We start from the raw sequence: 17078 nt of genomic DNA on the forward strand, positions 1-17078 counted from the left end.
AAAAATTACAGGATTTTCTTGGCAGTTCAGTGGTTAACTAACACTCCATGCTTTCCACTGCAGGGAGCACAGGTTCCATCCCTGGTTGGGAAACTAAGATCTCACATGCTGGCTATGGCATTGTTGGAAAAAAGCAAAACCAAACAAACACACAAACAAAAAAACAAATATCACAGCAATTGTTTTCTATACGGTAAGGAGTGGGCTTGTGCCAAAGTGACCATAATGCAACTTTGTCTCAAAAAACCTGACATATTTTGTACTTTCACCAACCCCCCAGTGATGGGCAAAACAGAAAAACATTTAAATTCAGTTTGCAGAGCAAATTTGCTTTGCACGGAATTAAGAACTAAAAAAAATAAAAGGGTTTCATTTTCAGTAAGTATGATAAAGGAATTCTTCCATCAAAAGTCACAGAAGTTGGAGAGAACATACTTCCAATCATCTACCACTAATTTCTGAAATTTTACTATTTAACATCCACTTTGTAAAGCAGAAAGATTTGCTGTTGGAAATGGGCTTCAAAAGCAAGGTCTCTTTTGAAGTCTGTCTGTTGAGTCTGTCTTCCTTCCTTTTTTACTCCCTCCCTTCCTTCTTTCCTTCCTTATATTGTTTTCCTCTCACTTTAGTTTTGATTTTTGAACAGAAATGTTTTTTGGTTTAGGGAAACATTACCCTGTCATATCTTTGTATCTATACAGCATATACTAAATTCAGGATTAAGCAGGGGCCTATATGTCTAAGAGCAATTTCAGTGGTTGGTTTATTGGGTTGCTCTTAATAGTTAAAACTGCCAATACAGTGAAAAACAGACTATCATAATATTTATGCATACATTTCACTCCAGTTGCATGTTCTCTTTTCACTAAAAAGGTTTTTATAAAAAGTGAAGAGCTATATTTTATTAATTACCAAAAATTAACTAATTACATAAAAAGTTCAAAATCTTCATGTATCTAAATGTTTCATAAAATAATTAATGTTCTTCAGATTTATATTAATCCACCTTAAATTCTAAAGAAGGAAAGAACACTCACATTGTGATTGTTATTAGAATCTCTTATAAGAAAATAGTTGCTAAGTTTTAACTCTAATGAGTAGCTATTCTTTTGGTTAAAAATATCATAAAGTATAACAGATACAGTGAGAGTAAATTGTCATAACTTGAAAATTTTAACAACGATGAATATACCCTTCCCTTCTTTCATATAGTTTGTCCAAGAAATAGGAATCTCTAAAAGGTATCATGGCACTGTGGCAAAGGGACACAATGGTGGTCACACGGCATAAACAGATTTAGTAAATAATATAAAGAGAGGTACTAACCTAGCTATGAGTTTACTCATCTTCAAATTTCTGGCCATTTCAGATGAAAGTGAGTTTCTATTTCCTTTAAAGCTGTATTAACTCCATTTGTGCCCTTGAGGCCAGCACTCTCCCCCAATTATCTTTCAGACCTTGTTTGAACTCTATTCTTTTCCTTCTTGCTTTTTAAATCTTTTCATCTCCACTGCCACCTCTCCCCAAGACCCTTCCTCAATTCTACCCCCTTAAGCCCCCATCACATCATCTCTCTATTAATCAGTAATTTTCCCAAAGGACTAGTACACTACTTGCTTACATATAGACTTATAGTCACCACTCAAGTCACTGCCATGGACTATATTCTTTGAAAACACTCTTAGCAAATCCAATCAGTTTGTTTATGTCTCATTTCATAGTCTTAAAACCACCTCTCAGTCTCTGACAATGCTTTTTAAAAAAATCTCTTCTAGTGTTTGACTGCAGGCTCCTCCTCCTCCTTATCTCCTGTCACACAGATTCACATTCTTTACTGATTATGCTTTCTTTCCTCTCACCTAATGTCTCATCTTGAGAATTCTCTGTGGTTGTCTTTCTTTTTGCAATTTTCTTCAAAACACTGAACTCTGATCTCATGCACATGGTATGACTTACAAAGATGAACAATTTCCAAGTCATTGCTGTCTGCTGAACATGGATATCATCCCAGCAATGTAAATATACCTCCCAAAGAACCTTTATCACCTTCAACTTCCTATTGTCCACCATCAAATCTGCTAGTCTTTCTGTGTTCTAGTTATTACCAGGCTCCAATTTAAACAAATACAAATATCCAGGCACAAAATACCAGCAATCTCAATATTTTTGTGTTCCTCCAAAAAATTGTCAACATACTTTTATATCAAAGTGCTGTATTCTCCCTTAAATGTGTCCTCTTATTTCCTTACCCTGTCCTTCCCATAGTTAAAATTATAATTTTTAAATTTTTGGACAATATCCTCTCACCTAGACACACAAACTCCAATATTTTTCTATTTCCAATCACTTCTTACTTTTGCTCCCAAGAAAGAAAGAAGAAAGTGAAAGATGGTCGCTTAATCATGTCTGACTCTTTGCGACTCCGTGGACAATAGCCTATCAGGGTCCTCTGCCCATGGAATTCTCCAGGCAAGAGTACTGGAGTGGGTTGCCATTTCCTTCTCCAGGGGATCTTCTTGACCCAGGGATTTAACTCAGGTCTCCTGCACTGCAGGTAGACTCTTTACCATTTGCGCCACCAGGGAAGCCCCAAAGATATCTTTAGATAGCCTATTTATGTTATATCAACTTCATTGCTCAAAATCTTGCAGAATACTTAAGGATCTTCTAAAAAGCCACTTCAAACTTCTAATCCCAGTTGTGGTCCATTTAAAGACTGCATATCAACTAAGACTATTTAAAGACTGTACATCAAGCTTTCCCCATAATGTTTTCCAATTCCCCAGATACATTATGCCCTACCTTGAAAACTACCTAACTTTTTTTTTTTCCTTTCTTTTCTACAACTTAGCTTACTCTATTCTCAATCCCTGGAATGTGCTCTACACTTCTAGTTTGATCAACTTCTGTGTTTTTGTTTTGTTTTTTCCCTCCTCAAAACTTTACCTCAAGTAAACCTCTTCCATCTCAGTTCAGTTCAGTCACTCAGTCGTGTCTGACTCTTTGCGACCCCATGAATCGCAGCACGCCAGGCCTCCCTGTCCATCACCAGCTTCCGGAGTTTACCCAAACCCATGTCCATTGAGTTGGTGATGCCATCCAGCCACCTCATCCTCTGTCGTCCCCCTCTCCTCCTGCCCCCAATCTTTCCCAGCATCAGGGTCTTTTCCAATGAGTCAACTCTTCGCATGAAGTGGTCAAAGTATTGGAGTTTCAGCTTCAGCATCAGTCCTTCCAATGAACACCCAGGACTGATCTCCTTCAGGATGGACTGGTTGGATCTCCTTGCAGTCCAAGGGACTCTCAAGACTCTTCTCCAACACCACAGTTCAAAAGCATCAATTCTTCAGGGCTCAGCTTTCTTCACCGTCCAACTCTCACATCCATACATGACCTCTGGAAAAACCATAGCCTTGACTAGATGGACCTTTGTTGGCAAAGTAATGTCTCTGCTTTTTAATATGCTATCTAGGTTGGTCATAACTTTCCTTCCAAAGAGTAAGCACCTTTTAATTTCATGGCTGCAATCACCATCTGCAATGATTTTGGAGCCCAAAAAAATAAAGTTTGACACTGCTTCCACTAGTTCCCCATCTATTTCCCACGATGTGATGGGACCGGATGTCATGATCTTAGTTTTCTGAATGTTGAGCTTCCATCTACCCATCTTCAATTCCTTGGTACAATCATTAAACCTCTTTTCACAGTGTGTGTTGATTTTTCAGCTCTAAATTATGTGTTTTCCATTTTCATAGTGTATACTTTCCAAATGTAGTGATCATTATTTTGCTGAAAAGTTTTGTGGCATGGTGAGTTATACATAGGATGTGCTCAGTGAATATGTGTTGAATAGAACTGAGTGTCAGGGACTGTGTAAGAATAATTCCAATTAATACAGACACACAAAATCAAATAGTGATCAAGGTAGACTACATTGTTGAAAAAGTATTCATGTGGGGTAGTAATTGAGCTGGACTTCATATAACAAGTAGAATCTGATTGGCTGATCAGAAAAAGGAGGAGGTTACAAAACAATAATAGCACAAGAAAAGAAATACAAAAAAAATGGAATATTGAATGTTTGCGAACAGAAAGGAGGTATATCAGGCAGAATACAACATTTACTTGTGAAATAATAGAGGATAAGCTAGAGAAAGGAAAAGAGCCCAGTGGTAGGGCACATAATTGCAAGGCTTAGGTTTGTAAAGCTTTATCCAGTGGACACTGGGAAGTCATTAAAAACAGTACACAAGTTATGAGGAACGAGAAAGGAGCAACTATTTATCCTATGATGGTATCAATAAAATAGAGTCTACATCCTAATAAACAATGATAGAATTGATCGTTCCAGACACTTTGTAGGACTTTTCTAGAAGCATAATTTCTCACCAAATTCTTATCTCTGTACTCATTTCTACAGCTTTAAGTAGTCAATTTACAACAAGTGCTATCAATATATTTTACAGGATCAAAGTTGTATGTTAGTCATTTAGTGTTTTCATCTGGTCAGTTCAAGCACCCATTCTGAGCTTTGCCTATTTAAGTGGTTCTGATATTTCAATATCAGACTTAAAGTACTATATTGTCCCCCTTTTCTTGGTATTTTAAAGCCAGGATGACTCATTGATCACTTATTTTCAATTATTAAGACATAATATTTTCTGACGGATAGTAGGCAATCTAAAAAGCCAACAAAATTCTATTATTTAGCAACTGGTCTTGCTTGAATGTGTAGGAAATAAGGGAAAATAAAGAGAAAATGTAAAAGATTAAAACTTTGGAAGTATTAAGCATATTCTTCTAAACATTAGCAAGTAAATTAGCAATGTTCTTTAAAACTTTAAAAAATAAGTCTTTTTTTGTTTTGTTTTTTTTCCCCTCTTAGCTGAAGTCCTAACAAAAGAACAAAAGCAATAAATCAAGTCTGGGAATCTGTGATTCACTTTATAACATTTCTGGGAGAATCATTAAAGGTCTTTGAATTTTTCTTTCCTAAAACTTCAACTTATAAATAGGATTATCTCATAGACCTGATTGAGATGTTAACAGTGTCTTCAAGAAACCACAAGTAGTCGGGTAATACGCACAGTAATTTCAAAAGTGATCATTAAACTGATCTGGTTTTTGAAAACCTATGATCAGTACATGTGATTAGCAAACATTTGGAAAGACTGAATGGTTTCTTTCTTTGACAGCTATGCAGAATTAAAATTAAAATACACATATTATACATATGAACTGTGACTCATATGTTTGACAAAGAACTGTCAAACCATCAATAGTTTCCCCTTAATTCAGTGATTAATGGAGAGATATAAGGAAAGTCACTTAGATTCTTTAGTTTTCTCAACTGTAAACCAAAGGAGTTGAATTAATAATTCTAAAGGCTCCTTTAAGCTAACATGTCCCATCAGTCATTACACGGCTGAAATTCATGTTTTTTGGACACCCTGTCCTCTTTATTTTGGTGATGCACTAGCAGGGCATGACCCCTCTAATAAAGCAGAAGGACTACATGCATAATATACAGAAAGACAAGGTCAAACATGCAAAAAAGTATGTTTCCAGCCTCAATATGCAAAAAAAAAACCTTTTCACTCTTAAGAGAGTATGAGATACGCAATTTATAGGTTACATGGACTGAAGGAGAAATGGTGATTAAACAACAGTACACACGTTAATTCTTTATATTTCTTTTAATTTTATGTTTGTTACTGTTAGGTAGTTAGAATAGGAAAAAGGAGTCCAGAATGGAGGTGGCTAAAAGACAAAGAAGGGAAAAGCCCGCGAAAACAGAACAAAGGAAGTTCTGAGGATCGGAATGAGGACCACAGGTAGAACAAACAGAACTCCTGGCTAGCCTGATTTACACAGGGCAGGTCCAGGCGGAGAAGAAAAAAGATATAAAAAGAGGAGCCACAGGGCCAGGTGTCTCTCTGTCTGTCTCTCGCTCTCTTGCTCTCTTTCTTTCTCTCTCTCTTTCTTCTCTTCGCATCTTTTGGGTCGGCATGCCCTCACGCCTCGAGGATGTATTTTCCTTTATTTTCTAAATAAAATTGAGCTGTAACACAGAGCTGTAACACTGATCTGTCCGAGAGCTGTGACACTGTCTGTCCCAGGGCTGTAATGCTGGTCTGTGACTTCAAATTTTTGTTGTGACGAGACAGAACCAAGGAAATTCCACACTCCCCCAACAGTAACCTTTGTATCAAGAAAATATTCACTAGGTTTGCATATATAACATTAAATTCTTAAACCTTTACACTTGTTTATCAAATTTTGATATTACTTTGCCAACATTCTCTCTCAAATTACACAACCGTATGTGAATTTATGAATCATGCTTACTTTAATAAGAATTTGTCTCCAATATATTTACCTGAGACTTCCTTTTCATTGTAGTATCTCTTAAGAATACTCTTAGTAAAGAGCACTTAAGATCTCTCAAGATCTCTTGAGATTTCTTACTCTCATTCTATACAATCTGTTGTAAGCCCCACTAAATATTCTACACAAAAATTCTAAATTAAAATTAAGATATTATAGTTATCCTGGAGTGTGATGTTACAACACACTGGATCTGAGTGGTAGATTACTTCTGCCAATATTCTAAAATATCTCCCACTATCTCTCTTAAGACAGAACAGGAAGCTCCCTGCTAGAATGATAATGACAACTTCAGGGAAAAGAACTTAGGAACATAGTTGCAAGAGTATGAGCATTTCATGCACCTCCTTAATGTTAAATATGACAGAAGTTCCATCCGGAAAAGCTTAACAGACATTGTATAAGACTTTATTCTTTATCAGTAGTGTGAATCTATTTGCACCAAATTTATTATCATTCTGATAAGGAATATAATTAACTGAAGTAAACAAGTATGATTTCATCTAAGCTGTATGGTGCATTGTGTGCTTATAGCATGACTGAATTCCGGTAATAGTAAGCTTTGTGAACTCTACTGGATAAAGGTTTAAAGTACAGTTTCATGTTTATATTTAAAGTACAGTGTGCAGTTTCAGGTTTATATTTGAATGCCATTGGGAATCATGTACTGCTTAACTTGACATCCTAAGGATTAAACATATGAAAAATTTATTTAGAAATACTTTTATGTAAATATATTGTTGCATGAATGGTGCCAATAATAAAAATGTGATTCTGTAATTCGTCAATACTGTGCATAACTCATTTTACCTAATGAAAATTTAAAATGTAAAAGATTTAACTGCAAAAGAAGAGAAAGAAAAATGAATTGTAGATAGAACTCAATTAAAAAAAAGAACATTCTTTTCCATAACTGATCTTTTAGATGTGTATGCGTATGTACGCTTGTGTATGTGCATGTGCTCATCAGGTGTGCAAGTTTATACACTAGGATGACTTGTTTTTGTGCCTCTCACTATGTTACAATAAATGATGAGGAAATATACAAGGAACAGAAATACAAGTAACAAATATAGAATATACAGTTTATCAATGATGTTAAGAAATATGTAAGAACTATAGAATGAACTGTTAAAAGTTAATGCTTATTATATTTCATATTTGTAGAGACTATCACTAGTAGCTCATTAAAAACAACTTTAAATGTGAAAGCAAAAATACAGTCTGCTCGATGGGCACCATAAATTCACATTATTGCCACATACATATTCTAGTGTGTGTATCAATTTATTTGATGAAAAATATATTAACAACAACAAAACCAGATAACTAAATAAATAATCTTTTCATCAGCCCCTGATTTCTGCTATACTAATGCTTTGGTGAATCATCAAGGGGAGTAAATTATTCATTATAAATTTCAAAGAAGAGTCTCCATTGAAAAAGCTCTGCTACTGGTCCTTCTTGGAACCAACATCAAGAGAATTCATGGCAGTCTCAAATATTGCAGTAAAATAGAAGGTGAGAGGCAAATTACTCAGGAGAGGTGTCTAGAATGAACTGAGCTCAGGGAGCTACATCCCAGCTGAGTGAGGTGTGTAAAGATAATTATTAATATCTTGAGTTACACTAGGAAAGAAAAAGATTAATCAAGGAGTTGCATACAAATGTCAGTCAAAGCTTTAAAAACTGAAATCTTTATTCGCTTTCCAGTGGAAAACCTAGAAGGTTTTTAATAGTAGCTCTAAATACAGTCACTATAATATAGCATATTGGCATTAACAAATCATTTGTAATATAAGTGTTTGAAATATTTGACCATCTTAAGGTTTATTTCATTTCAAAGGACTTAGTATAATATCAGTCCTATTGTAATAGGATGAATTACTCAAAATAAAATGATGAATTAACAAATCTGATCTGCATTGCTTCAAAATAAATTCAGACTTATACTAACACACATTCACACTAATAACAAGCAGTTACATCTTGCAATATAGGTTTTATAGGAAGGACTTTCCAAAAAATTTACCACAACATTATCCCATCTGGTTAATTGTCTCCAGCTTGTTAGTTAAAATTATCAACACCACTACTAAGTAGTAATTTATCTCTAATTCTTGGTTAATCTCTGCTAATACATTTATAATAGAAAAGGGAAGAAATTAATTGGTGATAAACTGGTACTCCACATGCATTCCCTGACTCCTTATTTTCATGTGTTCTGGCTGGATACAGACAGCTGATGGTACGATCACTTTTGCTAACATTCTTTCCCCATGATTTTCTTTGACTGCCAGAGGACACCATTTAGGTCCAGTGAGGCAGGGTTCTTTCTCTTTCACTTAGTTTAACAAATCACAAAACATTTAGATAACTGATTTTTGCGAGTGAAAAAATTACTGTGTGACTTAATGAGTATTTTCCACTCAATAAGCAACATTCCCATCTTGGTCATAGCATAAGTTAATATCCAAAACCTCCTGCTTAGTGTTAATACCAAATATCAATACACATTTAAATTTATGTCAAATAGAATTTCCTCTTTGGTCCAAGCAAGAGTATATTGATGATACCATAGATACTGAGTCAGACATCTACTGTATACTTTCTGTGTGTTAGTCATCATGCTAAGTAGTTTTGGGGTTATCAAATGTAAACGTATTACCACTCTGTGAGGTAGCTATTATCTACCTAATTTTACTATCTGTCCTAATTTTACAGATTGCGAACATAAGGCTAAAAAAAGTCAAGTAATTACCCAGTATTCAATTTAGAAAGCTGATGCCAGAGTCCACAGGACAGATTATTTGGTACTGGGTAAAATTTATGGAAAGCCTAAAAAGACAGAGAAATTTGGAACAGAAAAAGATTCTTAAAACCATCAATGTCCTCTTCTCCTTAATTTTTCCAATCCACAATTCCCATCAAAATGAAACATTCAAGAGGCAATCATAATAGAGTCAAGATCTGTAGAGGAAAAGACCCTAGGTGGTCAATGTAATTTAATTTGAATGTGATACATAACAGCTAGACCAAGACCAACCAAGTCTTAACTTTTAATTTACAGATCTGACAAATTTTGTTCATCAAAATATGCATATAATCCAGTGGTAAAGGTTTTGAAATTAAGACTCCAAAGACAAAGACTGAGCATTCTGCATAATTGCCTTAACAGTTAGAGCCAACAGGCAGAGTCCTGTGTAAAACAGTATTCTTATAGGTGTAAAAACCTGAAGTAAAGACTATCTGCAGGTAGGTGCTAATAAGGGCATTCAGGCAGATCAAGTGTCAACAGGGTAGATCTCTTGAGGAGTGAACTTGGGTTACTACCATGCGGCAGGGAAACCAAAGTTGTGAAATTTAGGATTGTAGCCAGGGAAAAAAGAAAGGCATCAATACTATTACTAAAGTCTGCAAGAAAAGTAAACTAAAGATTTGCCAGATTAGAGTTAAATATACGCCATTTGAAAAAACTGAGTGTGAAAAGCAAGTATTGAAAAGTAACCTCTTACAGTGAAACTCACTTACTCTCATATTCATGTCTTTTGAAGCCAGAATTCAATGTCTTTCTCTTATAAAATTCAAACTTATAATAAGAATATTAAATTATTACTCTTAGAATATTAAATGTACAACCTATGGAGCCCAAAGATTTCCTAAAAAAAAAAAACAAAAAGGTAGAAGCAGTTTAAGATTTATAGTTTTTACATAGAGATGATATAAGTAATTGTGGGTACAATTACTATTGCCCAGAATTGCAATGAATTAGTAGATGCACATTATACATAGTCTATCAGTGTAATCTCTAGTAATCTCATGGTGTTCAGACTTACTCAAGTACCACCCCAGCATTTTAGTAACAATAAAATTTAACAAATACTAAGAGAGAGAGCCATGTCCATCAAACAGAAACTGTCAACTACAAATAATAAATAGTTTTTTAGTTTGCATCTGGATTTTAAATCACATTATGTAGCCATTTTAGCTCACAAAAAGTTTGTATCTAATATAATAAATAAAGGAAATAAGCCCCTACTTAGTACTGAATGTTTCCCTGGTGTTGTGAAGTCCAGAAGCATCATTTGCAAAGTCACTCAGTGACTAATCTGAAATATTAAGTTTGGTGCACTTCAGGGATGGGAAACACCTGATCCATGCACTGTCATGCTCTCTACCCACCAACCACAGAAGACCTCACTAATTTATGCTGGCTTTCTTTCTACCTTGTAGACCAACTATAGTCTCAGATACATGGCATAATCTCAGGCTCTTGTTCAACACAGTATTCAAGGCAGTCATGAACGATGTGGTATACCCCTGGGAAGACCAATACATTGGTGATCTCACAGACTTGGGCTATAAATTCAGGCTTGCCATTGAGGAACTGCATGGCACTTGTGAGCCATTTACTTAACTTCTCCACAGTTTGTTTTCATTCAGAAAACATTTCAGTGAAAAGATATAATGCTGTAGACTTAAATTTCTGTCAGTAGACTAGAGAATAATTTTTTAAAGGTAGAAGCAGATTTACATAAAGAACTAACTATTATTAGTTAAGCCATCTCACTCTTCAGGCTAAAGAAAACAATTTTCCCATTGAGATTATTTTAGGAAAAAGTGTTACCAATTAGGAATACTGCCTGCTTAATTTTTAATGCAGCATTTTTAAAGTACATTTTTTTAATCTTCTTTACTAAGTTAAAATACATAGCTATTTTTGAAGGTTATTTTTCTTCAAAACATACAGTGAAAACTTAGGAACTAAGATTATTTTAGTCTTTCACATAAATTTCCATAGTTTGAGCAAAACTTGCCACTACTTCTTAATATTTGCTATTCTTTCAAAAGCTATTACTATTATTAGGAGGACAGCACTTTAGAATTAAAATGAATGAAACCCTAAACTAAGTAATTTCAGACTATTATAAATCCTAATTTCATATACAAAATTTATTACCAGTCCCCTGCATTCATTATTTCCATAAAACAGTATGTTATTGCTTTTTTCACTTCTATTTTTGCTTTGCATCTAACATTTTAAAAAATGTCTAAGGACTGTATATTTTCCACAAAGACTAGCATTCCATGTTAATCTGACACTATTTTTACTGATAAAAATCTTTCTTTTTTTAACCAAGGTATGAAATTTGGTATTTCTGTTTTATTATTTGCTTATGAGTCTACAATCATAAATTAAGAAATATTAGGTATATGGTAGTAAAAAATATTTTTTGGTGAGACAATTTAGGAATATTTAGGGATATTCTAGACCATAGAACCTAAAAAAACTATACCAATTCCTCAAGAAACAAGCAAAAATTCTATAAAAGAAAATATATGACTTACATATTTAGAGATTCCTTAGGAATACAGGTAGTGTCCATGCTAAATAGAAACATGAAGTTGCTCTATTTAAAAATTCTTGAATGGCCACTTCAAGATTGCTATTCATTTCCAAGGCTAACTGGTATGTGAATTGGGTCACAAAAGCAATTTTCATTGAATATTATAGTCTAAAGAGACAAATTATACTTGGTGACAGAATATGTAAAAAGAGGCCTTGGTATATTTATATGTTAACTTGCAGAACTCAGAATAGCAACTATTCCCTAAAATATGTATTGTATTTAGCCATAATCTCCATTGACTTATTTTATGCATATCAATAACATCTCATCAAATTATTCCTTAATCTGTTCCAGAAAGCATAGTGGTTCAAGAAAAGTACAGTGGTAAAACAGCCATACACCCTTACATACTTAAAGTAAACTTTAATGTCATCAATTCACAGAAACTGTGATCTGTATAAGTGATGAAACAGAATTGAAGTAAGAATATAAGAAGCAGCAGAAAAAAAACTACATCTGTGCCTTAACATTAGTCATCTCTTGATCATCTTCACGACTATATGGCAGTGGCTAACTTAAGAAAATCATAGACCAGCTATTTAATGGGGTTGGGTCTATGGCCTTATATGTAGTAGCTGAATCTCTAATTGTCCAGTGTAACTTACTGCAAATGTGTTGTGAGGATGCCCATCACCAGAAGAGTGGCCACAGACACATAATTTTGTTTCTGGAAGCAATTCCTAGATTAAACAAAGAGAATCAGGAGTTGGCTTTTTTCCCCCAACCTTATGCTAATAATGTACATTATCATTTAAGAAAATTATTTTGGATTATTATCTTGGTAGGTCAACCTAGACAAAACTATCCCACCTTTGCATCACAGCTAATAATAGTATAAATTTTAAAAATAGGAATGATTTGGCAGATGTTATTTTGAATATTTGAACATATGAATTAATCACTAACCAAAAATTATTGATTTACCATGATCTTGACTTAAGAACCTTACTTCCCATTTCTAAACTAAACTTATAGCCAATATTAGTAAATACTCCCACAACATTAAATGGTACTATGATTTTAGAGTACGGGTTGCTAGTTGTCCTTAAATTTTATCTTTTTCACGCAAGCTAACTGTTGACTCATCAGTTACAACCAATATAAATGAACATAAAGCCTGTCTTGTTCTGAAATGTGAGAACAATCACAAGAACCTCGTTTAATAAACTGTCTTGGCTCTGCATTACTACAACACAAATATTGCCATTAAATATATATTTAAGACTATGGAGCCAAACTCCATAATCTCTGATAAAACCTGTTGAATTATGTCATTTGTATTGAAAACTATTCTATATACTCAAATGAACAGTTTGCATTTTTATCTGTAAAAGCAAAGTGATTATTTATTGATAAATGACATGAAATGTCATTTTTTACCTAAGTAGTATTAGACATTTCAAAAGATTTTGTCTGAAGGGCAAAAGGATTACACTGCATTTGAATAGACCATGTGACAACACATCGTTAGACTTCACATATGATATGAAAGGATGATCCCCATTCGTAAGATACACAAGGGAAATTATAAGTATACCAGAAAAGAAGAAAAGCAAGGAGGAATGTGGTAGGGGTGTCAAGGAGTATTTGTAGTGGTTTGATGCATGTAAACATTACATCTTATAAATAATTCTTTTCAAATACATCTCTGAAGTTCAGGGGCTCTGTTTAAGAAACAGATTGTATATGCTTTATACGACTATATGTCATTTTTTTCAAGATAAGAGCAACATTAATTCAAACAGGAAAAAACAAAAATGGCTCCCCAAATATTCTTCCCTCCTATGAAGAATTGTGTCACCTGACACTGGCAGATGAGGATGAGGAAAATATGTTCAAGTTATATTTTACTGTCAGAATCCAACAAACACGTTTTCATCTAAATTATTTTGTCAACAGCCTTGTAGTACCCTTGCTAACCTTATTTGGCACCAGTGAATAATTAGATACACAGGGGTGTGACTCCAATTGAAGGTGTTGGCATTGTAGCACTCTGTGAAAATATTAACTATGAGGTTAACTCCAATTTTCTCTTCTTTAATTAAATGCACATGGTACTAATGAGGTAACCTACTGTTCCTTGATAGCACTAATTAGCTAAGAGGAGAGTACACTCTCACACTGCAATTTAAACCTAAAAATAAGGTTGAAATATGCTAATTGCAGGCAATTTAAAACAGTACAAGTTGAAGAACTAGTCATAATAAGAGAAACTGACTGCTTTACAGTTAGGCAGCTGTAACTTTGGTTAAAATCAAAACAAGCCACATGATTTTTGGACTGCTACTTAACAAGGTCATAAGCATCTGAAAATAAAAAAAAAAAAAAGAAAAAGAAATGCTACTCCATACCACAGAAATGAACTAACTAACAAAAAAATGCTCAGATCGACATTTGTCTACCTAAAACCAAAAATGATCAGAACTCCAAAAAGTGCCACAACACTATTTATATTTAGTACTGAAAATGAAATTTCATAAGTAAGCAACATCACCTTAAGCTCTTTCAAGAGCACCCAACTTAAATATTGTACTTTGTGTCTCTAACACAGACAAAACATATTTGGTGCTGGAGGTTTGCCATCCCAATCACAAGGTCTGAAGGAAGATGTAGAGACGACTGAAAAACAGGAAAACTCCAGACCAGATACAAGTATACTGATAAAAATACACAAAAGATGCTATGGAATAAAATGGTGTAGGCACCATTTAAAGAATATAGGTGTCAAAATTATCATAAGGATTTCATTGTAAGAGGGAGATTTTTGCTACATTACTTCTACAGATTGCAGTTATGGGTTGAGAGCAGCTTGAAGAATCACTGTGAGAATTTTCTCCATTCTCAGCTCAAATGACTCATAAATATAATTTCAGTAAATCTAAGTATAATCCAAACATATCTTCTTTAATTGTGTCTCAAAAATTTACACAATATGATTTCAACTGATAACTGCTGAGATAACTTTGACATAAAACAAAATTCTAAAGGACCTTCTGAAGCCATTACATATTTTTGTTAATCCGAAACTTTGTTTAACCAAAGTAATCATCAGCTGACAGTGCCAAATCATTCCTGTTGCCAGAGATAAAAATACAGCAAATAAAAATGATACTGTCATTAATCTATCCTTGGAGATAAAAGAGATAGGACTGTCCCACAGTAAGGACTTGCAGTGACACTTCTGCCCAGTCATTTTGCATGCAAAATTATAAGTTTAAACAATCAAAAGAGTTGAACAAGCAATAAAAAGTCAAAAATCAAAATCTGTAAAAAGAGAAAGTCAACTTAATCTTATGTTTACTGAAGAACAATACCTTGGAAAAAAGTAAACCGTTTGAAAGGTAAAGTCTTTTAAGTAACTCCCAATTAGTAACACCAGGAGTTAAAAGTATGTGAGAATAAACTTTGCACTGCCATTAGCCCATCATCACGTCTTGCCAAAAAGCTTGGTTGAAGAAACTGCTTTGAAAAACCCACCAAGCTTCTCCCGGCTGTCCTAGAGCTCTCTACAACAGAAGGAGACAGAATGTTGGCAAGAGATGCTAATCAACCTCCAACCAACTATGCTTGAACAGATCCATGAGGTTGCAGGTCTGTAAAAGGGTAGCAAGGCAAATGAAATCATACAGTTATTGGAGGCAACCTGACATAGTCCAGCAAATCACAGGGAAATACAATACGAATGGATGTTTTAAGTGTTTGCATCTGTTTCAGATAAGCACCAAAGAATATTTCAAGAGTGAAAAGGCCATGACAATGTACTGGAATGGGCTTTCAACATTAACTTCAGAGGGAATCTATTCTTCCATTAACTATGGATCATTGCAATTTTCTGTTAAAACAATAAAGAGTAAATCGTTCTGTGTTGGATGTGAGAGCACTAGGTCTGGAGACAGTCTTCTAGGTTCAGATCCTGACTCAACTCTTATTAGGAGTGTGACCTTGAGTAAGTTACTTAGCTCTCCTTCCTCTCTGTCCCGCTTCCCAGCTGGCTCTAGCAGTAAAGAACACGCCTGCCCTGCAGGAGACAGAGAGAGCTGGTTTGATCCCTGAGTTGGGAAGATCCCCTGGAGGAGGACATGGCAACCCACTCCAGTATTCTTGCCTGGAGAACCCAGTGGACAGAGGAACCTGGCAGTCTGTTGTCCTTAGGGTTGCAAAGAGTCAGACATGACTATAAAGCATACTTAGCACATATGCATACCTTTCTGTCTAGAAAGGGAATAGTAAATAACAAGGTTCTAAGGTTGTTAAATACACTGATTTATAAAGTACTTAGAACAGTACTGGTATTCATATGCTTAATGTCTCTTAGTTATGTACTTATTGCTATTTATTAGCTATCATTATTGCTTCAGAACATTCAATTTTTTTCAAATAAAAAATTATTAAAGTTCTACTGTATATAAAAAACACTGTAAAGGATGCAAAATTTCCCAAGACATTCTATCTGCATTCAAATAGCTTTCTATTACTATTAGACTTCATGATATAAATCAAAGTCTCTTCCACATGAATATAAAATATTTGTTTCTCCTTAGAAACCTGGCGTGGCAAAGCAAAAAGTTAATATGAGGGTGTTTGCATTCAAAGACAAAGTTAAGTGACTTCTAAGAAATAATATAATTTCTACAAAGTTGATGATGGTATATTTTTCATAGAAAAATAGGAAAGTATTATAAGTTGATCTTTCCTAACAAATGAACATATTTTTAAATTATAATTTTTTGAGGTTGGCTGGAAATAGAATCAAATTTTGCTATAATATGTTTACAAATTTAGTGTCTTCTAAAATTTGGGACAAAATGATATATGAATGGAATAATGATCTACATTTTAAAGGTGCAAAAATTATTTTTCAAAAGTCTTTGTCCAGTCAAGAACTGTGGACCCTCCTGACCTAATATGAAACAAGAATAAAATTAAATGGTTGAGTGGCCTTTCCTCTACTCTAACTGTTATGTTTGTTGGTTTGGCTGTCTGTTTTTAATCCATTAATCAAATCTGAGAGAAGTTGTCGCAAGGACAGTGTGGCCAGGGTTGTACCAGAATCATACGTGCTGGCTTTGCAAATTCAAAATATTTTGTTTGAATATGCCCATCTCTGAAAAACAGATTAAAATCTGCCTAGCTTTGACAGAGGAACTAAAGAAAAGAGAACTACTGCCTGGGAAACACTGTAAGTATTTCATAAGACCAGTGGATCAGAATAGGAGGTAAAGCATTTGAAATCAGTCAATGAGTAGAAGGACAACACACCCTGGAAAACCAAACCAATAT

General features: G+C 34.4%; 1 protein-coding gene across 3 annotated transcripts in view; it reads right to left on the minus strand.

Annotated features, from left to right (window-relative positions):
* FOXP2 (forkhead box P2) overlaps positions 1–17078 on the minus strand; it is a 628727-nt gene that overhangs the window by 129824 nt on the left and 481825 nt on the right. For 2 of the 3 annotated variants that reach the window (XM_043463144.1, XM_043463146.1), the window contains exon 6: positions 12404–12478. The exons of the other annotated variant lie outside the window; for it this stretch is intronic. In XM_043463144.1, the coding sequence (XP_043319079.1) occupies positions 12404–12478 (75 nt within the window). The remainder of the gene's footprint in view (positions 1–12403; positions 12479–17078) is intronic. 3 annotated transcript variants of the gene reach the window in all.

This window comes from Cervus canadensis, chromosome 3 (genome assembly GCF_019320065.1).
Source record: "Cervus canadensis isolate Bull #8, Minnesota chromosome 3, ASM1932006v1, whole genome shotgun sequence".
Taxonomy (NCBI): domain Eukaryota; kingdom Metazoa; phylum Chordata; class Mammalia; order Artiodactyla; family Cervidae; genus Cervus; species Cervus canadensis.